Genomic DNA, 26,080 nt, shown 5'->3' on the forward strand with positions numbered 1-26,080 from the left:
CTCGTAATACAATAAAATAAATAAATACATTTCTTTCGCTGCAGACAATGCTACACAAAACTCATTACTTTGCAAAGCAATTTGTAAATTTGTGTAGTATTTTCTTCAGCGAAAGAATTGATTCATTTATTTTACTGTTTTATGTGGGCATGAGATAAAATAAAGTAAACAATTTTTATATATCACAAACAAATATGATTATGAAAGCAAAATAGATAAAAAGTAGAGTATATAAAATAGTGTGAGAAGAAGAAAATGGTCTGAAGTAAAATCTTACAAAATAAATATATTTATTCATATGGTTCTGGATATATATATATATATAAACATTTCGGCAGTGTAGTCAAAAAAGATAAAACACATCCATTAAGGAGGAGGGGATACAATAATCTTCGCCACTGGAAACAAGCTGCTTATTAGTTTCCTCTGAAATTCTACAGTAATTCGGAGAAATCGGCAGGCAGGAACGTTGGATAGAAATAACAACGTTGTGTGTGTTCCTGCTATCATACCAACTTGTTTCTCCAACCTCACACTTTTTGTTCTTTTAACCGCGTACATTCTTTCGGAATTAGGATTATGCAGAAAAAAGATGTTAGGAAAAGAAAATGGTCTGAAGTAAAATATTACAAAATAAATTATTCACATGGTTCTGGATTATCATAATATTCAGGTGAACGAAAAATTCTCCAAAAGTCATGTCGTGACATGTTTTTGCTTGGATCTTCTTCTCGAAAATATTTACGACCATATTCAGGAAGTTTATATTTGCCACGTTCTAGCACAAGATTCATATCCTCCTTTGGCGTTCTCTCTGGCCGACGACTATGGGATCGGAATCTGAAATTTAAAAGAATCATAATCATTTAGATAACCATGTGTGTGTGTTTAATACAGTAGATAAGTAGTGGCTGGTATTTCTTATTTCTGGAATCTTGCCTTTAGTTTCCAAAATACAGAGTTTTTCTAAAATCTTCATCCGATTTCAAAGTGTTATAACTTGAAAACGGCTAATCATATTTAAAGAAATGCTTACAGTTCGAAAGAGATTGCGTTCAAGTTCACTCGCGTATTACGTTCATTCACACATAATCTGATTTCGAAGTGGCTTTAAAAAAATACAAATTTGTTACAAAATGCAATATAATTGTAGGTATATCAAGTTTTCAGCTCACAAATATGGCCCACATCCTCCGGTCGCATGGTATACACGAAATCAATAGTCGAACCGTTTCAACATCTTGAAAGCTGGCGGGAGTTAGCGAGTTGACTGACGGTTGGTGTAGAATATTACTAGCGTACGTCGCTTCTATACACTAGTGGCACCTTCCATCAACCAAGCAAAACTTGAACGCTCTCTCATAGGTGTTCCACTCAAATTACTACTAGCCATCTTCAAGCTATAACCAGTGTTCGTAGTTTGAGGGAAATTTAGGGAAAAGGGATAATACAGGGAAATTTTCGCGCTGACTGATTGACCAATATAAATGTTTAAATTTTTCTTTGTCTTTCAGAAATAAACAAATACAATAGCAATATTTCGTGTGCGTGTTCAAAGTAGCCTAATTTGTACCCATTGTGTTTGGATGTATTTTTTTTTAAAAAAAAAAGAATGTGAAGGAAAAACTAAAGAATATATATAAGCAAAAAAATAAATAAAACAAATGTGGTTGGCACTTCCTTTAATATATCTAAATTAATCTTATCACATAATTTCGGCCATAGGAATTAGATACTCAACAAACTAGGGAAAACTTGATAAGAAAAGGGAAAATTTTTGGTCAGTTGAGGGAAATTTTCTTAAGCAAACCTACGAACAATGGCTGTAACACTTTGAAATCGGATCAAGATTTTTCAGACATTCTGTACTATTTAAGCACGGCAATTTCTATTTAAATTCGTAAAGCAACCTCTTCCCTCTTCTCTGAATGTTCTATACATTAATAGTATACGAGTTCTATACATTAATAGTATAATATTCTCGTATCTGCATATTCATACATACATCAAATAGTTAACTGAAGTCGTTTGATATCGAATTAATGACTCAAGATCGCGCTCCATGACACGCCCTCTCTCCTTTCGCTTACCACTTCTTTCATGCTCTAGTTGCAGATTATCAATAATGCCGTACGTGCCGTAATGATTTGTCTTGCATGCCGTAACGCTATAAGAAGAGTTGCAAACCCTAATAATTATTTTATATTTCGTGCTGTCATTTGCTTCGTGGCGTATTAAGTTCAAGAACGATTAAGCAGGAGGAAAAGGATCAACTACGTTCAAGTTTTAATTAAAAACTGATACAATTCTTATAACAATAATGGTGTATCGTTTATATCTGTCATGGAACATGTTCGCTTTAGGACTATTTTGGTAGTAGGTGGCTTAGCAATTACATAGCAATGGGAGAAAAAGATATGTTATACGAATTATAATTACCAATTAATTTTGTTTTATTCTTACAGATAGTATCTACAGCGATTACGATATCAAAATGAATTAAATGCTATTGAAATGATTATGTATCAGTGAATATATTCTTACATATATTACACAATTTAATGTGCTAGGGTTGGGTTGGTAACACTCAAATACATTCAACGTTTTAATTAATGTTTCCTGAGGACATACCCCATTGAGGTTAAAGCACATCGAAACTAAAATGAACAGCTCTAAACAAAATACAGTGAACTTCCTCTTAACTGTCTGTAGGCTTAACCATCCATCTTCCAACATATAAGTCATTTTTGTTCTCAGTTGCACTGGATGCTCCACAACAATATAGCGTACGACAATAAACTAACTAATTGCACGAGCTTATGCTTTTATCTTGATATTGTTTCCAGCGTAAATATCCATATACCATAAAAAAAGATGGTTTGTGTGATAGTCTAGTGTGCTTTATTCAATATACAGTCTTCGTTTAACTGTCATAGGAACAGCAAGTGGTCGAAACTCCTCATCTTGGAAGTTATACTTATTGAATCGTACTAATGTAATTTTTTTTCTAACTATTATTGAGATGCTGTAAAGTTTAGGGACTATGAACTGTGATTTTCACTTTAACTGACTTAACTGACGGGACTGTTTATTCGTTATCCGACCAGGGCCCAGTCCAGTGGTGCTCAGTTAACAGGAAGCCTACTGTGTTAATAATCAGTCTATTTGAGGATGGTGTATTCTATTATTTGATATTTATACTTGTCATTCACTGTCAAGCAGAACAATAGTTTGCTTTCTGATTTTTAAAGTAACGATAGTAATGAATTTTAATTCCTGAAAATGATTTAAGAGTTACTAGAAACCAGACAGATTAACTCCTCAATTTTTCAGGAAAGAGAAAAGATACCTGACGCTGTCATCTTTCTCTCATTTTGCATCTGACAGTATTTGAAACTGTAATTTGCACAGAGCAGAATATATTGGAGAACGTGATTATGTCAGTAAATGTATCTTAATGGATGGAAGTAAAAATTGTATTAATAGCTCTAAGTGCTGCATATTAGTTTTAACACTTGTCCGGTTTTGCAGTAAACCCTTCAATTGTTTATGTTTTGTCATCTAAATTTATAAATAAGCATATAAAAATATCACTAGCATTTTTTCCTTTTAGCTGTAGTTGTATTGCATTTTGTATTTTTGTTCAGTTTAAATTCCCTTAGTACTTCAATTACTCAGTACTATATAAGGATAGACACTTTCTTACTATTAATGATAATAATATTCCCGAAGCTGAATTTCTGGAGATGTTGTTGGTGTCTTCTATTTCGCTACAGCCATAGTTGTGAGCAATCCTCAGAGTTAATTCAAACCCAGTATTTTGAGTATCCTACAGGAAAGCTTGGTTTCGACCCGTTATTTACAGTGAGTGAAAGCAAGCATGGAAGGATACATAATGAGTGGTGGAGAATTTTATTCGTGACATTGATAGTTACTGTTAGTTTTAAAATACACACACGCCACGCACACACACACACACATATATATATATATATATGTATTGGCGTATTTAGGGGTCTTCCGGGCTTAAGCTCCCCCCGAAATCTTACTTACTATAGTAAAGTATATGAAACATCTTGCAGAATTTTCCATTTTCAGGCAAAGCTCCCCCCCCCCCCCGAAACGCCACTATATATATATAGTATTATATTAAGGCTAGTTAAAATTCTATAATTAGTTTATGTCGTTTGAAATCATAGTAAATATCGAGAGTCTCAAAAGATAGAATTCACCCTTTTTCCTCAACAATTAGTAAAATAATAATAAAATATAATAGTAAAATAATAAAATATAATAATAAAATAATAATTTAAAAAACTGAAAACTATCATTGCATTAATTTGAGTGCCCGACATTTTAAACTGAGTTTCATTAGTGGCATCATTAAAATGGTTAGACAATTTCAACTGAAAAAAATTTAATTGGTAAAGGGAACTAAGTACCGACACGTCCCTATAACTTAAAAGAATACTTCTCCATTATTTTGAATATGGAGTTGTAGTTATATCAAAATGTTTGCCTTGCAAGACCTTCCAAATCACATAATCCTTAATGTCTTTTGCTATTTAAGATATTTTTCTTGCTTTTGTCTATTTCTTTGGGTGATACCTCTGGTTGAATTTATTAGCTCAACTATCATTTGCTTTAAATCAGTAGATACATGATTTAAAATTTAGTCATATTTTAATGTATTGAAGATGGTAAACTCAGGATAAATTGTAGTCATTTATTGTCCGCTATTTGGTTGTAGATGAAATAGATATGTCACAACTGAATTAAAATGTTTGTTTTGTAGAAACTTTACACATTAATGTTATTTGACTTTCTTTTTTCATTTAAAGTTTCCGAGTTGCCCTCCACTTACTCTACTGATCCAACTTTGTTAGTTTAAAATACCAGTAGCAGGTTTCAGTGTTTCTCAGTAATATCAATTGTTTTTGAGATAAAACGATAAACTCTGACTTTTTTGTACTAATGGTAAATTTTAACTAAACTTAGTGCGTAAGTTAATTTAGGATGTATTGCTCCGTTTTTGCTTTGACGTAGACGTATCCCTTTATATCATACCTTTCCTAGTGTATATAGTAATAATAATTAGTACTGTGAAAGGACTTCTCACAGACAACAGGGTTTACATTTTACATTCACCTTGAAAGTCAGAGAAATTAAAATGAATCAGGGAAAGTGAGAAAAAATGCTTGAAAATATGCCGAGAATCAGGAAAATTGCTATATTTCACAGAAGAGTATAGCAACATCCCAGATGCGTCAGCAGGTGAACATGTGATACATGTCATTCTCTGCTTGGTGAGTTGCTTCTTTCGTGAGTAAACTGACATAAAAGTGTACAAAGATGTGGCAAAATGTGTACCGCAGTTCTTTCGCTTGTTACAGTGTTTAAAGGGAACTCGGAGCGCCGTCTTCAAATACCACAAACGCTGTCTCTTAGCAAAACAGGCGAGAGCGTATTTGTGACCTTGCTATCTTTTCTCTGCGTTCCTCATACTAATTCATGCAGGTAATCGCCCAGGTGAGTGAGATGGTGACTATTTCTCTTGAAATATATGCTTCTCTGTGTACATTCCTTTAGTACCCCACTTGTAAAAAGAGATCTGAGTAGTTTATAATTATAATTAGTTTTGAATTACTGCATTAACAACGGATAGAATTGATCGGTATTTGAACTGCCCTATTGAGAAGATATTAGTCAGGGTGTCTACTATTTCAGACAAATAAAATTCCATGACTTTTTCAGATTTTCTAGAGTAAAACAAAAAAATTCCAGACTATATTTTAATGAAGTTAAGTGATCGCTATTCTCCAAACACTTGTAGTTTTATAATATCTGTTCCCTTAGTTGTGACAGCTGTTATAAAAATATGAACAACGCTTAGATAAGTAACTATTTAGTACTGGCAAGAACAATATTGTTGAATACAATGTATTTTTTGACGGTCTTCCATCTCTCCTTATAGCCACCTCTCTCCGCTCCTTGTTCCAATACAATATATATTCAAATACAAGTATGAATCACAAAACATACATAATAATACGCAAAAATTAGTATAAAGATTTCATACCATGTACTTGTGAGGTACACTCAGTTACATAAACTGGACTATTCAAGTGATTTACTTTTATTAGATTTTTTCTTATTTCAGCACATGAAGTAGAGTTAATACATACACGACAATACACAGATAAACGGATACTAACAAGAATGTCGTTGCGAGATACAAATACTGACAAACATTGTGTATTTTAGCATTCTAGATTATAAAAGTATTCTATATTTCGTATTTCTATGTAGAATACTAAATACAGCATATTTTTATAATTTAGAACACTAAAATCGACATGAGACTTCCAACGATTATCACGTTACTGGATTTTCTCTTAAGATTTTTCATGTGCTCATCTACTTCGTTGATTTCTTTCGCTGCCTTCAAGGATTTTTTCCTATCTTTTTCTTCAGTTCTTCTAACTCTGCAGCTGCTTTCTTTCTTTCTTTCGAACGATTTTTTTCTGTCCCAATTGTTGTCTTCTTCCTTCTGAGAGCCTCTTTCGATTTGGCATTTGCATTTCTTGCTGCACGAATTAATTGTTTTAAGAGTGACATTGCCTGAACACCCCCGTTGAACGTGACAGCGTCAAGTAATATTCTCTGCGAAACTAAAGACTCTTTGTGTAGACTATCCACAAGAAACTCCTTATTCAATGAGAAACTGCGTTTAACGGAAGCGTGTTCGAGTGATAACACTACGAGTGATCTAAGCCATCCTTAACCACGTCAAAATTATTCTTTCTTGTGATAACTGAATCTTGGGTACAGATTTCACTGAAGAGTTGTTTTACTTCATCAGCAGCAGGTCCAGTCAAATTATTATTCTCTATAAGCACTTCCAATGCCATAGTTATTTGTTCCTCCTCAGGTCTCTTGTTTAAAACTAAATCGGGAGAGAGGCATGCAGCACCACAAGAAAGTCTGTATTTCAAAGGCAATTTACACGGAATCTTCTTACAAAAACCTGTTAAACTATGCAAACAATCCGTCCGAAAACCGATATCTAGTTCAGATAACTTCTTTGATTTTAATGCTGTACATGTTGCAAAATCCGACATTAACCTGCTTAGCCGAATACAGATCCATCTTCTAGGCAAGCCTTCAGAACTTGCTGCTCCAATCAAATGGGCTTTTTTAACAAATCTAATCATAAGGGACTTCAGAAGTTTAAGTATTTCATAATAAAGAAAAGGAAGCATTGGTGAGTGACAAATAGTAAGAAAAGGTTAAAAGCCTGCAGCAACGGTTTGGAAGAAAGCTAATTTAGCTCCAAGCAAAAGAATCTTTTAGACACGATTTAACAATTTTAAAGTTGTCACAAGATGGTTCTCAATTACTATCTGAAACTAAATCTTCATACCTCTTCAAGTATGGTAATAATCTCTGAACTCTGTCTACTACATTCATGTTTCCTATAAAAATATGAGCACTTGCTAGAAAAAATGATCTTATTAAAAAGTTACAAGCATACCAAAAATATTCACAGAAATTACCTGCAAAATAATAATAAACATCACAAAAGACACGCGGAACGCGAAACTGCACTGAAAATGGCATATGGAGGAAATGGAATAGGAGTTTTAAATCTAACTAATGTAGGTACGCATTATATTATAAATTAGAGTTAACCATTATAACTCTACCCCTAACCCTAACTTATCACTACATTAAAATCAAGATCAAAACAAGTGTTATTTAGGACTTTATTGTGGGGGGGGGGGGAGTCACCGATTGCAATAACCTACCTACACCCCTGGACATGAGGATCATTTTTTAACGTGATCAGAAACTACGAGCTCCAGACGCAAGCGTTTCCAACTCCTTTCAGAAGTCCTTCATTTATGATGATTTCTGCTGTAGCGAAAAGTTGTTTTTCAAACATTGTGCAGATGAAATATTTAAGCAATGAAACAAACCTAACTTTACAAAAATTTCCAGAATATACAGAAAATTCCCTGATTTTCCCCTGACTTTTCCAGAAATTATAAAATTCCCTGACTTTTCCAGGTTTTCCATGTTTCTCAGACTAGTTGACACCCTGTTTAAGGTTTGGCATTAGTATTCCACAATTATGCTTTGTAGGCTACAGGAAACGGATAATAGGATAAAAGTAAGTAATTCGTGTAATGTGAAACGAGAAAACCACGAACTTGATGATATCCATTATGTACAGACACACATGACCTCAGATCAAATTTGTAATCCTCTGTACTAAGTGAGACTCTTATTACTTAATTGACAAACCTCTGTAAATAGGTATGTAGATTACAGCCAAGGTTACTAGAGAACAGGTTACCTCTTATCCATGCTGCACGGCCATAGGCTGTCCCGGGATGACGTCACCTATAGACCCGTGAAGCGGGCAAAAAATTGTCGTCTGCTCTTTTTCCCGCTTAAGAATAAGGAAGAGGGTCTTCGCTTCAGGAATCCTATACTGAATTAACATTACATAGTAAAATACTTTTTTGTTGCTTGCATGTAGAATCAAACTTAAGTGTCTGTAATTTACTACATAGAATAATGATTGAAAAACGAATTTATAATAATCGTGTCTTACGATAATATTCAATTGTTAAAAACCTTACCTCAATGGACAAGTTTCCTCATCTTTTTCTTCCGTTTGTTCTGGGAGCTTCCGTCTTTTTTTAAAAAAACCTAAACACTTTTCTGTTTTGCCAAACTATTCAAAAGCTTAATTTTGGTAAATGTTCTCATTCGCACAAATGTAATCACTATTTCAGAATCCACGTTAGCATTACTCCCACAAATAATTCCTTTCATACATTTCATGGTATCTTTTTCCCTACGCACTGTTCTTCCATGGTAAAATGAAAACTGATTTTCCATATCTTTTACACACGAAAGCCATTCTTTAGTGGGTTATATGTGATGGCCATGAGACAAGCATTGAATCAGGGGTGTAGCCAGCAGATTTATCAAGAAGGGGCCCGTCATTTTGAGGGGGACAACAATTATGTACACAGCAAAAAAAAAAAAAAGTGTTAGTGATTTTGAGGCCTGAAAAAGCGGAAAATTTTGGTTTCCGTCCGGAAAACTAAAAGCACTGTTTTCTTAATCTTTTTTTTTTTTTTATTTTTCTCCATAAATATTATGTACCAGGTAGTTTTTATTATACTTAACCAAGAACTACAGTTCCGGATTAAACGTTATGCCTTTGTGCATAACTATTACAATTTAAGCCCTTGTACACAGAACCTATCTATATAAGACTGATTTTCTTTGAAATTTCACTTCTCTAAGATTTCTTGACAAAAATATTTATTTATTATTCGTGACTGAAAAACACCATACAAATTCTCGTATTGGCATAGATTGACAATTATTTTAAAGTAAGCCGATATAAAATATTTCCATGCTTCGTATTGGACATGGTCCGCACAAGAGCACTAGCGGCCGTGTGCACCAACGAAGTTCAACTGTTGAACGAGGATCACAACCAAGATCGATCAATTGTAGCAAACGTGGTATACTATTTTTCGATCGGTAAATAATTTACCGATTATCGATTATATGTAAACTCTGTTATTTTTAAATGACTGAAGCAAGATAATCTTACGATGATGTTTTAAAAGCTGGTCATTTGGGAAGCCTGGCCTCGATAGGCCCCCTGTGGCTACACTCCTGCTTTGAATCCATGATGGTGAAGAGTGATGAACGGGAACATTTTTATTGTACTGATTACTTCTTCTTCTTCTTCTTCTTCTTCTTATTATTATTATTATTATTATTATTATTATTATTATTATTATTATTATTATTATTATTATTATTATTATTATTATTATTATTATTATTATTATTATTATTATTTAATGGAAGTCAACCTCCTATATACGCCAGTCCATCTTCCATTGCTGATTTTGGCTCAATGTCGCACACTTCACTTCACTTAACTTAAGAACATCTTTGTCTTCAGTCATTGTCTTCAGCATTTCATCAGTACATATAACACCACATTTTTAAAGAAAATTGCTTGAAATAAATTCTTCATGTTCGACAGTATTTGTTTTTTTGTTGGTTTCTAGTACGCCAGGATTATTGCCTAAAATAATCATTTTAAGCATTTAAAGCTGTAGGATGATCATGGAGTCCTGAAGTGTATTCAAAACGTTGGGTCTACAGGTGACGTATTACGATCTTCACCGACTCCCTCCGAACGAAAACCGAAGTGTTTCGAGGTAACCTGTTCTCTAGTAACCTTGGATTACAGTCATTTTAAACGTTAAGGCTCATACTCAGAAATGACTTTACGTATGATTAGAGTCGTACTAAGGCTCTGGCTAATGAGTGATTATAATTTACGTATTGGGGAATATTTTGATTAAGTCCTCTATGACTGATACCTATATTGATGGCGGCAAATCACAACTTTTCCGTAGGACTCTCCAAACACATTAGCAGAATAAATGTAAGAGAGAATGTTATACACCTTTTCATCTTACCTATTTCTCATAATGTATTTGGACAACCCTGCGGAAATGTTGGTTTGCATCTTCCGACAAAAGTCGTGGACAGTATTACAAATACGGAAATTATAATCACGTTTTAGCCAAATCCTTAATACGGCGCTAATCATACGTAAAATGTTTTTCAATATGGCCCTAAATATTCGTATCTAAATGAGAAAAGTTATTCAGGACGAAAAGGAAGGGCTTTAATGTGCAATACAATGATCATCTTCCACTCAATTATTTTACTTACGGAATAGGAGAGACATTTCTTGTAGGATCCTCTGCTGGTTTACTGCTTTGAACAGGAAGTTTGTACTCAGATGAAGTTCGCAATGAAGGTTTCAATGGCCTGGTTTTCTTCTCCCATACATCTCCATAGTTGAGAAAAGGTCCCTAAAATAGATTTTCAAAAACATTTTTATATTTATAACATTAACATGATATGTTGTCTTTAGAAATAAAATACATGTATTATAGGCCTATCCTAATTATAAAATGGATTTTTGCTGTCATTCATTCTGTATGTTAAGCTAATTTCTAAAAGTAAACAGTCATGCTAATAAGTGTCACTGGCTGCTCTCCCCGACGCCACTAGATGTCGCTAGCATGCAGGCAACTTGCCGATTTAAAACTATCGTGACTAACTTAACAACTGTATTGTTTCCATTTAATTATTAAAAAATAGGACAAGTGTCGTAACCTATTTAGATTTGAGCAGTGATATTAGTATAGCAGCATTTAAATAATTTGAACTAATTTGCATTCGGGAATATAAACTCAATGAGCCATGCTCAGAAACAATATTTATGATTAGCGTCGTATGAAGGATTTGGCTAACGCGTAATTATAATTTTCGTATTTGTGATATACTGTCCACGACTTTTGTCGCAAGATACAAGGCAACTTTTTCGCAGGGTTGTCCAAAGACATTATTAGAAAAAGGTTAGATAAAAAGATGCTTAACATTCTCTCTTACATTTATTCTGCTAATGTGTTTGGAGAGCCCTACTGAAAAGTCGTGGCTTATCTCTATCAGTATAGACATCAGTCATGGATAACTTGATCAAAATATTCCTTTATATCAATTATAATCACGTGCTATTCAAATTCTAAGTACGACGCTAATCACACTTAAAATCGTTCTGAATATGTCCCAATAATTCCTCGAGCTCACAAATCTTTCGTGAACAGGCGCAAAGTCAGAGTGTATATTATAAAACTCATATATTGATTGATTAATCAGGGAGTTTAGCGGAAATATCAAGGACCAGACTACTTGTCCTTCTCACGAGAAGGCCAATGACCGACACATACCGCTCATAAAAAGAGTGTCAACTTGAAAATAATTGTACCGTAAACCTAAAAAATTGAAATATTAAAGAAATAAAAATCAAAATAAATTGTTATATCGTAAATTGTGTTAAAGGAATAGCGAATTTGTACCTTAATTAAAGAGTGCAATTAAACGAGTGGTTGCAATCTCTTATTGTCATAAAATGACAATATTTTATTAATGAAACAACTGACTTACAATGTAGTATAGTGGATATTTTTGTAACAATATAAATTATTTAACAGTGAGCATCCAAGAGTACTGAATTCATAACCAGACATAGTATATCTGAATAATTGTATAACAGATGATTATAATTTTACTCAATGCTTAACCAAACGAAAATAAGCTAAATATTTAAACATTCAAATCTGCCTGTCACTTTCAGAGACCTCCTAATTTCATGTCACATGCAAAATAGACAGTTAAAGTTCTCTGTAGTCATACTTTACCTCATTGCATATTTCGCTTGGTCTTGACCGGACAATGGTCTTTCTTGCGGCATTTGTAATTTCGTATAGACCATTCCATTGCGATTTTGGATACAGGACCCAGAATGCAGAATGCAGAATGATTTTTTAGTTGCAAACTTGGTCATTTTATATGGACTATTGTCCTTGTTTGCCTTAATTATTTTTTCTTTTAACTTTGCCAAAAACCAACATAAAAATTTACAAAATCTTAGGAAAGTCCTCTGACAAAATATTGTTGTTATCTAATGATGTAAAAATAAGTACTTTTGAATTTTAATTTACCCTGAGGTTTGCTTTCATCTTTTTCGTGATTTTATCCGAATTGTTAATTACTACTGACAAGCAATGTTATTTGACTACAGGTGATTCTTGACTATTTTGCTTCTGCTTCCAACGATTTCTTGATTACAAGTACTGTCCTTGTGAGTTTTAAAAATAATGTGATGCATGTATCCAAAAGTTAAAATATTACAGAAAACTTAGTTCCATCTTCACCTACCAAATTGCCATTATAATTTTTATGAAAAAATGATTTTTTAAATTCTCAGTTCATGGTTTCATTACATTATCCCACCAACTGGAAGAAAAATTCCTGAACAGTACCTTTAGCGTATGTCATTAGTTTTTAAATTCTTAGTTGGAATAAACATTGAATAAACTGACAAATACTAAACACTGTGAAAAACACTGGGGGGGGGGGGGTGAACATAATATCCACTTGAATGATTATGGTCTCACTTGGAACACTGGGAGGTGAAAAACGGGGTCTTTTGAATTGTCCTCATCGTGGCCATCGATAAACGAAGAATGTCCCTAGTCACTCCACAGAAATCGAAGTGAATACTGAATGAAATGGTAGATGATGTGAACTGCAACTGGGCCTCTGTAAATGCAGACGCTGAGAGTTGCGACTGATAGTAGGCAACCGATAGTGGTTCCTATAGATGGTCCTCTTCTTGGTATGTACTCGGGACCGTAGTGAAGGATGATGAACAGCTACGCATTTGGTGTGGCATTTGGGCGTCACCTTTTGCTGGGAGCTGCGAATTAACGATGTTCTGGCCAAACCAAGGATTCTTGATGACGGATGTTACTGTGAAAATGACCTCTGGTAAAAGTTAGAGACTGAAATGCTTCATATTGTGTATGTACTTTTAATGACATATAGTTGTTTAGTTTTGGGAAGGAAATGAGTTCGTGAACTTTTATTTTTGTAGCTGCGGGGTAAATTGTTTTAAAGCTTTTTGTATTATTCAGCATTGTTTTTAAAGTACTATGCAATACTATGGAATTTCTCTTTTTTTGCCCAAAAGACAGGAGAGATGTTAAGTTTAGTACTGCAAACGAACTTCCTTGTTATTAGATGAACGGAAGATGATTATCTAATTGTTACTTTTACAATTTTTTTTTGTTAGTTTTGCTCTTTATTTTTTTTTAAATTTATTTATTTATTTATTTATTTTGTTAAGTATGAGATAAACTGAAATGAACGTTAGTTAACGATGAGATAATAAGTTGTCTTTAGAGTTGTTTATAAAAAGAAATTGGAATGAACTGGAAACGTGTGTTATTTGCAACGTAGTTATCAATGAAATTTTAAGGTTGGTGTAATTTACAACGGAGCAATTTGTTGCCTACCGAAAACTTAGTTTTGTTGATTTTAATTGTATTTTTATCTTGTAGACGTTATGTCTGACGTGTATTTTGTTATTGATTTGTTTGTCATTTATGTTGCCGAGGGCGTATATACGGAGCTAATGCGTTAAAAATTGCCTTGATAAAAGGACACAGATTTGTGAGAATATATCAGTGTTAATTAGGAAGTTGAGTAAAGCACCGACATTAATTTAGAAGATAATAGGTATGTTTTTTTCTTTTGTTAAATTGGAATTTTATGGTTTCATTATGAGAATTGGAGTTAATGTTGAAACGTGATTTTATCAATATTGCATGAATTTTATTAGCTAAATGCTAGTTTCCTGTGCATGATTTCGCTTAGGAAATTGACATGGCCAAATATCTCTGAAAAGAGACTTTAGATTTCAGGCACAGGAAAAACGAAAGGAGCGGATGCCTTGAAGGCGACATGGCCCACAATGAGATTGTGAGGTTTCAGCCGTTTCTATTAGGTCTTAATGTAGTTTCGTTCAGAAACGATATAGGATTTCCACTCTGTTAATGAACTGGTGTTGTTAATAACGCATTTTTTTTATCTGATGAGAGTTGAATTTTATATTTATTTTGTGATGTTTGTTTAAAAGAACAGATGTTTCTAATTGAATTGTAATAAGTTTTAATGAATGGTTAATGATGTTCGAGATGGTTAGAAGGAAGAAGTCGTTGTTTACAATGACCGCGAATATTTTGTTCATGAGATATTTGATAAAGAAGGGTGGATGCATAGATGTTAGTGATGACGTCACAATTAGAGCTTTTTAAGTAAATGATAGTGCCGAACTGCATTTGTGATGCAGGTGAGTTCGCCCGTAAGTTTTACAGCGTTGTATGTAACGTTTACAATACATGCGTATGTAAAATAGCTGAATATAATCCGGTGCTCTTTAATGTGAGGTTATTGAGGGTGGGTGTTAGTCTCTTTTTAACCCCTATCCTTTTTTTTTAATTTTTAAAGTTGAAGTGAAACAAGTGGTGATAGGAATCGGTGTTCAATTTGGGGAGGGGCTTTTGACCCACTCAATAAGAGTCATTTCCTTTTCTTTGCACATTCTCTTTTATCAATTTGAGTTCGTCGGCTGAAAGGGATGGGGCGTTTTTCCCCAGTTAGAAGTATGTTTGGTTTTTATTATTGTTCTTTGAAAATGTGACTTATGCCTGTAAGCCATTGGCATGTCATATGATAGCATATGTTTGCCTAAGGAGCTATGTACCGTAAGTCAAGAAATTAAATATTAAACAAATAAAAATTCAAATAAATTGTATGAAATCAATAACTAAAGGAACAGTAAATTCTTAAATGAAATAAAGAGTGCAATGAAACAAATGGTTGCAATCTCTTATTGTCATAAAATGACAATATTTTATTAATGAAACAACTGACTTACAATCGTAGTATAGTGGATATTTTTGTAACAATATAAATTATTTAACAGTGAGCATCCAAGAGTACTGAATTCATAACCAGACATAGTATATCTAATTAATTGTATAACAGATGATTATAATTTTACTCAATGCTTAACCAAACGAAAATAAGCTAAATATTTAAACATTCAAATCTGCCTGTCACTTTCAGAGACCTCCTAATTTCATGTCACATGCAAAATAGACAGTTAAAGTTCTCTGTAGTCATACTTTACCTCATTGCATATTTCGCTTGGTCTTGACCGGACAATGGTCTTTCTTGCGGCATTTGTAATTTCGTATAGACCATTCCATTGCGATTTTGGATACAGGACCCAGAATGCAGAATGCAGAATGATTTTTTAGTTGCAAACTTGGTCATTTTATATGGACTATTGTCCTTGTTTGCCTTAATTATTTTTTCTTTTAACTTTGCCAAAAACCAACATAAAAATTTACAAAATCTTAGGAAAGTCCTCTGACAAAATATTGTTGTTATCTAATGATGTAAAAATAAGTATTTTTGAATTTTAATTTACCCTGAGGTTTGCTTTCATCTTTTTCGTGATTTTATCCGAATTGTTAATTACTACTGACAAGCAATGTTATTTGACTACAGGTGATTCTTGACTATTTTGCTTCTGCTTCCAACGATTTCTTGATTACAAGTACTGTCCTTGTGAGTTTTAAAAATAATGTGATGCATGTATCCAAAAGTTAAAATATTACAGAAAACTTAGTTCCATCTTCACCTACCAAATTGCCATTATAATTTTTATGAAAAAATGATTTTTTAAATTCTCAGTTCATGGTTTCATTACATAATGAACAAAAGCTTGATTTCTAAATAATAATAATAATAATAATAATAATAATAATAATAATAATAATAATAATAATAATAATAATAATAATAATAATAATAATAATAATAATAATAATAATAATAATTATAATAATAATAATAAAAGCTCTATCAAATATATAATAAAACAAAATAATAATTATTAAAGATAAAAATTTGAATTAAAACAGTGGTACAGAAAAAAAAAACAAATTATAAATAACAGAAAATAAATAACAAGAAATATAAGCAAAAATAGCAATAATAGAACAAAACAGGTAAGAACTAGAAAGGAAAACGTTAGAGAACACTATTTCAATCGCTCGTATAGAAGCGAGAATAAAGTCACTAAAACAGAGTTACCAGTACACACTAAATATAAATATTAGATGAGACTCTGACTGGCAAACGCGTTGGGATAAGTTTATCTTTGAAGACTAGTATACAACAGCGTCTAGCGTCTACTGAAAAAGAAACATGAAGTCCTTTTGGGACACTGCCCCACAAATTTTGCAAGACTGCTCCTGGGCACAAATCTTAATCCATCTCCAAGGTTTCCATGAAATTATTCTATGTGATAGGTTGTCGGACATGTTAGTTCTCTGCTTCTAGCACACGTGAGAGGCTATCTACCAGGAGTTAGAAGCAAAATATAAAGAAATAGAACTAACTAACAGCGATAGATTTGGGACACTATAGATGGATAAAACCTAGTGAGCTGAGAAAACATCTCAATCTAGATTTTAGAATATGGTAAAACTGTAGAGCCAAACTGAAGGTCAAACAACGAAGGCCAAAAACCAAGATCCCCAACTCCTGGTAATTCTGGCAAGGTAGGATTTTCGTCCACTACAAAACAAGAACGAACTCTAGAGCGGATTAGAGTCAGAGTTCGAATGTCGGAATTGCTTTTCTAAATGAGATTGAGTTAATAGGATCTAGAGACCCTGCATACGCATTTCATTATTCATGCATGCCTTGTAGTTGAGAAACAACAGGCACTTCCAGTATCTTCTGTCCCTCAACACACCTGGTTTCAAGAGTCGGAGGAAATGAATTGCGAAAACATGACTGGACTCGGATGTGCACTGGCATCCCCGGAGTATCAGTGTGCACCACATAATTGATATTTTACGTACCATCCGTAAGCACTTTTCCGCATCCATTCAATTCCCCATCCGGTAACCACTCACTGGTCGGTTAGGGTCCGTAAATCAGCCAGCTGAAGTTTCCCGTCTCCAGAGGGTCCTACCACCTTCTAATTTCTTCTGGTCATTAAAACTGTCGGATCTAGCTTCCTACAAGCTGTACGTTGAGGAAGTACCGTGATGGACTTAAATCCTTTACTATATAGCAAGAAACCTGCCATGTATTTACATGTAATTTTCACCTTTTCCAATTGCTTTAATTCACAGTTTCCTTGTCCGTTGCTGCTAGCTGCCTTGTCCTATAGTCTGTTAATCACATGCTAGCTTTATCTTTAATCATTTCGTCCAATGGGTGCGCTCTCATTGGCAAGCGGATTGGAACCAGACTAATGAAAGTATGTTTCATTCTGTAAAACGCTGGTATGGCATTTTGTACAAATTTTGTCTACGAGATAAACTGCGACCATGTGTCAAAGATTGACACGAGCGACATTAGACAGCTTAGCACATTGAATCAATAATATATTTCACATCCAATGGTATAAAACACGGTTTTACAGTGTTGCCTACAAGTTTTTACAAAAAGTCGCTAAAAAAATTATTCGTGGAATTTCGTTTTTCTCTTTTATATACATACATACATACATATATATATATATATATATATATATATATATATATATATATATATATATATATATATATATATATGTGTGTGTGTGTGTGTGTGTGTGTGTGTGTGTGTGTGTGTGTGTGTGTGTGGAATCAATTCAAGCCATAATACTATCTACGCTACAAAAACGTAGATGAATCATATGTAACTAAGAATAATTTCAATTTCACTATTAATATCATATATTTTATATTTTTTACTTGATATAAAAATGAGTTTAGAAAAACGGACAGAAGTAAAAATCTACAAAGAAAAAGTTTACACATCTATAGATAATAAGCTTGCTATTGGTAATGTATTATTTGTGCCTCTAAACGGAAGCTCTGCAAACTGAAAGACATTAAAGGTTGGAGTTGGTCCCAATTAGGGACAAGAGATAACACCAATCAAATCGGGAATATAGAGATAAATGTTATGTACACTCATGTCCAAAATTATTGTCGTATGTCTATAAATGTGTTATTGTAGGAATATAATTTGATAACGAATTCGCCTGGTATTTCTTATAATGTTAGTATGTGTATAATCGGCAAAGACGTGTATGTGGCAAATTTCATGTCAAAAGAGAAATAAATAAGAACAACAAAGCGAAAATTAAACTTTCTTGTCCATTTAGCAACATTTTGTTTTACTCATTCTAATTTTCGTATTTATAATTCTTTTCCTATGAAATTTACCACAAATATACATTTCCCGATTATACACATAGTATCAATATTAAAAGTACCCTGCAAAATCATTACCAAATTATGTTCTTACAAGAAGACAGTTATAGATATGCGACAATCATTTTGGACATGAGTGTATTTTCCCAGCTCTTCAACACCTGTGCTGATTCAAATAATTAAAAGGACAAAAAAGAAAAAAAATAATTGAACTGATTTGAGCTTTGAATTCTTGGCTGTCACATGTTTTAAATTTAAGAATAAAAATGTTAAACACAAATCAACAAATAACGGGACAATGCTGTATTCCAAAGAATTGAGTCGGGACGCCGGGACACAATCTCGTAATAAGGGACAATCCTGTAAAATACAGGACATCGAACACTAATTAGTGCATATTCATGACTGTCGAAGAGTCATTTTTGTGTAAACTTGATGGCTAGGTGGAAATACAGTCCTAGAGCAAGAGTTCGTACTCTATATGTGCCGTACTTAGTGATGATATGAGCTGCTCGTTGTAGAGATTTTCATGTCTTGAGTGTTACAATGTCTTTCTTCTGCTCTTGTTCATATTCTTTTCTCTCATTCCTACTTGATTATTTATCGCATACTTCTTTATGTTGTAGTTGGCATTGCAAAAACGTTGATATTTATCATACGATACGGCATATTACGTTGCCGTAAGTCTTCGCGTAGCTGGTATTGGTCGTTGAGTGTATCCGACTGAAGGTCCCGTCGACCTCGGTCGATGTCGTTCCACTTGTCCCACACTTGCTTCTTAGGTATGTAGTAAACCAAGATAAAAGCGTATATGGAGTAGAACATGCTGGATTCCCTGGCAGTATGAGGATGCACGTTATATTGTTCAAAGGTGGGGCATTACAAAGTGTCCAGGTTAGGACAGGATTGACGATGTTACGAATGTACGATGTACGAGTCAAACTCCTCTCAATTAAGACCATAATACTAGATGAGATTTTAATGGTAAACGCAAACACACGCTGGATTTCCCCTTTATCTACATGCGTACGGATATGCATACAGTCGTCACTGTATCCGAGACAAAGCAACACTCATTCCATTCACTTTGCCATACCGCTACCACCGAAGACATCGGCGATAAACGGGTAACAGAAGTAATCATGTAAGAGGGAAGCAGAAGCAGACCTTTTCCAACAATCAACTCTTTGGTACTTGTGACTTACATGCGGATTCGCAGTAGCTCTGGTTACATTGGTGATCACCATTCTGTCAGTCGGGCAGCCTGAATGATCCCCTAGTCCAGACGCTCCCAGATGGGTCGCGGAGGTATTAAGGAGGCACATCTGCTCATCGTGTACAGTATCGATGGACCATTGACCACGTAAGCGACAATTCTGCAGAACTAGCACTCTTCCTCTCGCAGTCCACTGTACGGCCACACTCGAAGTTATTTATTTGCACAATAGGCGCTCGCTAGTGTGGTCTTGGTATTACAAACGCAGAATTGTTTATCTACAATTACACACAATTACAACGATCAGTCTTCAATCTATGGTAGCCAGTGTTGAAATTAAGTCAAACATACCCCCTACACATACACACACACACACACACATTATGTGATGTGAGTTTCCAATCGGATGATGGATATCGGATGTTGTCAAATGCATTTCCATTAGTATATTTACATAATTTAGTCTCTATTTTTCATCTTCACCCATCCCAAAATGGAGCTTGCTCAGCCCTATACCCACCCAACAAAAATTCTGGCACCTCCCTAATAATAATAATAATAATAATAATAATAATAATAATAATAATAATAATAATAATAATAATAATAATAATAATAATAATAATAATAATAATAATAATAATAATTAGTAGTAGTAGTAGTAGTAGTAGTAGTAGTGAAGTATGTAATTACCGGAACAATTTTTCCAAGTGGAGGAAAGTTTTCTTCTTCAGTCTGCACTAGTGTAAGCTTTTTCATGTTTGATTTCAGTTGTCTTTTCATCTCCTTCTCGTCGTAGAACTTCAGAGATCTTAACTGTTTCTCTACCTCAGACAGTTGCCTGAAAGAAAAGATTAAGATATAGTCGCTATTATGAATGCAAAAATAACTACACTTTTAACTATAGCAATGAAAGAAGTACGTATACTTTAAAAATCGATCGGATATAATCCAATCAAATTTGAACGCTTTATGATGGTTTGGTTTCCATCTTAAGCTGTAATTCCGCATGTCATAAAACCTCAGTGCTCGAAAGGGACGCTAAATAACCAATAATTATGTCCGCTTGGCTAAAGGAGAAGATGAGGAATGAAGGAATGATATTGAAATGAATGATGAAATGTTAATATGTAGCATCAATGTCCTGATCGACAGACAGGTGTTGCGATCGCCCGACAGTATCTGCCGGTTTTTTATTTCTTGAAATAGGTGAATGCACAACGTTACTAATAGCAGAGTTCCCACAATATGGCTGTTTATGAATATAATGTGGACAATTTACTCGAAATGTCTGGACCATGTAAGATAAGTCATTCACACTGAAAATACGTGAAAAGTGAACAAGATTCTAGTTGGGAAGCTGCTAGGAAAAGACCTTTGGGTAGGGAAAACAAAATAACAGAACAATATAAAGCAGGTACGGAGAGAGATGGGTAACTATAATCCAGATTAGGTCAGATTGGCATAGAATAGAGTTTACTGAATGTTCTTGTTTCTGCAGCGAAGAACACAAGGACTGACTTAATTCTGTTTTATCTTCATTTAAAAAAATAAATAGCTGAGTTTTGTGTATTTTATAATAGTTGAAGATGGAGAACGAGACTGTGTATTTTCGCTATAGTTCACTGTCTTCTTCCGCAAAGTAAATAACGCGTAACTTCTAAAAAGTTGGTTAAATTTACGATGACAATGCTGTACAAGAACGCCAATGATAGTTCACCATACTCGCCTGACCTTGTGCTACCTGACATTCATTTGTTCCATTCTCTTTAAAATTCCTTTGTAGGGTGTAACGTTCAATTCAGATCAGACTGTAAATTAGCACCTTGTTAAGTTTTTTTCTCCGATAACGGAAGGTTTTTCTATGAACGAGGATTAATCAAGCTCACTGAAAGAAGGCAAAAGGTAATGGAACAAAATGGGAGATATTATTACTGATTGATCTTCGTTCTTTTTTATTAATAGATACCTTCGAAAAACAGAAAAAAATACATGACTTTTCCAGCAAACCAATATTATTCACTTACAATCCACCATTCCCATTTCATTCCTTATATTATCTGGTGTATTCAGGGCACAAGGGAATCAAGCCCAATGACCAAAATTATAAGAAATAGAAACATAGGGCTTTATGTAGAGTCGTTTTGACGCGTTATTAGTGCCATACTAAAGAGTTCGACTAACATATGTTTCCTGTAGTAGTCAGGCCTTTAGTATGACGCTAATCATACGCCAAAACGACTCTGCATAAAGCCCATAAAGTTTATATGGTCACCTAACTACGTAGGAAAGTTAAAACCCTTTATATATAAAGAGTTATATAAAGAGAGGAAATATTTAAACTTTCCCTCTGTTACTTCCCTTCTTTATGCATACTTGCAATAATCTTTTTAAACCACATTTCTGACCAGAACAAAATGAATTATTTAATAACTATACGATTTTTGTTACAGTTTCAAGGACCTAACGTCCTCTTCATCAGACATTGAGAAAAGACAGATGTAACAAAAATCGTATAGTTATTAAATAATTCATTTTGTTCTGGCCAGAAATGTGGTTTAAAATGTTATTGTGATTATCCAGAACCATGGAGTTTATTTATTGCAATAATCTGTACACCGTCAGAAAGCTTATTTCCTTACCTTTCGAATGAGATACAATTTTCGTTTTTATATCAACTACAGGGTGTACTATACGCAGTTAACTGGAACTCAGCAGGTTTCAAGAGCTGAAAGGAAACATCCGCTATCTCGAAAACCAGCGAGACTAGACCATATGTTCATATAAACGTTTTGGCTTAGTATAATCTCCCATGTATCTCCCAAACTATACGTACTTCCTCAAGGGACACCCTATAAATATATTATACTTGTGATATATACCCTCCCATTGAATATTTCTAGCTAGGACTGGTTGCAGTTCGTAAGATCAAATATGATAAAAACGAAACGCGTATGTGATAATTTTAAATGAGAGGTCCAAATACTTAATAATATTTTATTTCATATCTCTAACCTTGAGAGATTTTGAGATATAGACATTTTAATATAATATAATATATGTACCGTGTCGTGCGAAAACGAACTAAGCGCCACTTTCATACTTTTAAGAAAATTACGTATAAAGGTTGATGTCCAACATAAATGTAGCCGTAATCAAAAGTGAAATTATGTTTCTTTTTTTTTAGAAAGGTGTTGGTTTTCCTCTCTTTTCGATTGTGCAAAACGTTCTAATGCGTATCAGGAACCAATCGTCGCATTTACGTGGATTTTCAAAGTTTGGCGCTTAGTTCATTTTTGCATACCACGGTACATATGCTTCTATACATCATTCCTCGTTGAATTCCCAAAAATCCTTCCTTTGTGGTTCTTTACACCACAAATTCTATACATTGTCCAAAATTGAAGTTCCTAGCTTAAGCAGTTTGACCTGGCGTGGATCAGTAAATCTTAGTTAGTCTTTCACTCAATCAGAACTCTTACTACGTATAGAGATTTGCGTTAGAATAGAGTACCTAGAATTAGGATCGGGGACACTTAAAACTCCAGGCCTGGTTGCTGTTCGTATCAATGGATGAAGTTTCTCTAAAATATTCGCAATACGCTCTCCAGCCTTCTTATTCAGTTCATCCCATTGGTCCTTCTCTGTTTGTTCTTTCCGCTCCTGAAAAAATAGAATAAGTAGAAATAATATTTTGAAAATATCCTCCCGATTCATTAATTTCAATAATATACAGTATTTACAATGTTACACTAATTTAACACTGTTGAATGTCTGTGCCATCTTCCCATTGATTTGTATAAGAATATGTTTCTATTTTGTCTGAAATGAAATGGAATTTTAATGCTCTGATTTTACTGATTATTTAAACATTCTATTTAAATGTTGTTTACTTTGTGAAAATTAAAATTTTGATATAGAACAATATTTGTATTTAATAATACAAACTTAAGTAATAATTAATTTATATATTTGCAAATTCTTAAGAACAAGGATCATTTAACTACATTAGAATTCTAGTTATGCCCGATCTCAAGATAAGACAAGTACCGCCTCCCTCTTCCGCAGTTTTCGAAGGGAGTTCAGATCTTTGAAATATGTATAAAAATATTAGATTTACTTACTTACATATTATAATATTTAATATATTTGTATTACCGGTAAACACTAATCTTATAATTTATTTACTGTTTGCAAAAATAATTATTTTACATGAAATATGTGTGCATCAAGTTATGTGAACCTTCGCTGATTGGTTAATTGGTTGATTTGGATGGATGGATAAATGTATTAAGGTTTAGTGTCGTTTTCAGCATCGAGACTATATGAGACGTGGGCCTACACCTTAATGTGGGATCCAAACCATACGACCTTGTCGGGTATCGAACCTGGGTTTCCCACGTCGAAGTTGCGCATGCTAATGGTTGATTGGCTTTTAGCGTCCTGTTCAGCACCTATGTTATATAGCCCTTGCACCTATAGCTTAACGTAGGATCTGAGTCACATGAGCTCTCACAAGGAATTGAACCCAGGTCTCCCAGTGTGTATTTGCGACTGTAGTTGTGTGTCAGATTTTTGTTTCTCTCCTCCCGTTTGAAAAATTCTGAGAGCATTCCTGGTTCCAGTTCATTAAAAAAAGAGAAAAAAGAAAAATAATTACCCGTATAAACCAATGGGCTAAAACAAAAATATTACCCACATAAACCAATGGGCTAAAACAAAAATATTACCCATATAAACCAATGGGCTAAACAAAAATATTATTCATATAAACCAATGAGCTAAAACACAAATATTACCCATATAAACAAATGGGCTAAACAAAAATATTATTCGTATAAACCAATGAGCTAAAACACAAATATTACCCATATAAACCAATGGGCTAAACAAAAATATGATTCATATAAACCAATCAGCTAAAACACAAATATTACCTATATAAACCAATGGGCTAAACAAAACATTACCCATATAAACCAATGGGCTAAACAAAACATTACCCATATAAAACAATGAGCTAAAACACAAATATTACCCATATAAACGAATGGGCTAAACGAAAATATTACTTATATAAAACAATGAGCTAAGACACAAATATTACCCATACAAACCAATAGGCTAAACATAAATGTGGAATAGGTATTCAACGCTGTTAAAAATACTATTAATGAATACAGTGTAAATTAATAAGCAGCTAAATTTGTTTTATAATATTTTTTCATAAGATAGTAAAAAATGAAAGTTTATATATACACTTACAGTCATCTCTTGAATCATTTTCTTGTTCCTTTGGTCAATTGCTCTGAGGTAAGCTTTGAACTCATAATAACTGAATATCTTCCTCACTTGATAACCTCTCCACACCTTTTGAATCATAGTTGCTGAGCTGTTATAATGTTTCCAGTACATTTCCTCAGTATCATCCTGTTCATCAACAAAACAAAAAGCGTTATTTCCTATTATTCAAATTGTAGAACTGCAGTACTATTATAAATATCATATAAGTGAATTGAAATACTGGATAATAATGCATATACAGCGTGGCAATTAGAAAATGATACTAATTTTTAAGGAATTTGGTTTAGTAAAACTCTTTTATATATGTATTCCACCTACTTGGTGGTTTACCATTAATTTTGACCAGGATATATAGGATCAAAAGTTAGAATAGAGTTCTTTGATAGAGGTGATATTCAAACCGCTGGAAATGAATCATTTCCGATTATTACGTTGATCACTATAGAGTAAAAAAGGCAATATACAGGATGGGGCAAATAAAAGTGGTCCGGACGAATGAATACGATTAGACGTGAATGTATGTATGGAACCACACCACTTGACGCGCACACCACCGGTTCAAATCTTAGTGCGGTCTGTGTCAGTGTGCGTTGAGTAGTGCACAGATTCGTTGTGGAAAGTTACATGAAAACAAATTCGTTGAAAAAGTGTGGTCAGTATTTTGCTCATGAATTTCATGGTGTCAGAGTGCTAACGAAGAGCGCAATGCTACGATTAGTCAGAAAATGGCATTAGACAGGATCTGTTTTGAACAAGGAAAAAAAAAAAAACATTCCGAAACGTGTTCGAACACCTAAAATTGTGGTCA

General features: G+C 33.7%; 1 protein-coding gene across 2 annotated transcripts in view; it reads right to left on the bottom strand.

Annotated features, from left to right (window-relative positions):
* Window positions 1-266: 266 nt before the first annotated feature.
* Window positions 267-26,080, bottom strand: part of LOC145660498 (spermatogenesis-associated protein 17-like) — a 63,718-nt gene continuing 37,904 nt past the window's right edge. For both annotated transcript variants that reach the window (XM_081725622.1, XM_081725623.1), the window contains exons 3-7: window positions 25,234-25,398; window positions 23,483-23,631; window positions 20,662-20,809; window positions 10,786-10,928; window positions 267-840 (exon numbers count right to left, since the gene is read on the bottom strand). In XM_081725622.1, coding sequence (XP_081581748.1) covers window positions 639-840; window positions 10,786-10,928; window positions 20,662-20,809; window positions 23,483-23,631; window positions 25,234-25,398 — 807 coding nt within the window. In that variant the 3' untranslated portion in view covers window positions 267-638. The remainder of the gene's footprint in view (window positions 841-10,785; window positions 10,929-20,661; window positions 20,810-23,482; window positions 23,632-25,233; window positions 25,399-26,080) is intronic.

Source organism: Thermobia domestica, chromosome 9 (genome assembly GCF_964235325.1).
Source record: "Thermobia domestica chromosome 9, izTheDome1.hap1.1, whole genome shotgun sequence".
Taxonomy (NCBI): domain Eukaryota; kingdom Metazoa; phylum Arthropoda; class Insecta; order Zygentoma; family Lepismatidae; genus Thermobia; species Thermobia domestica.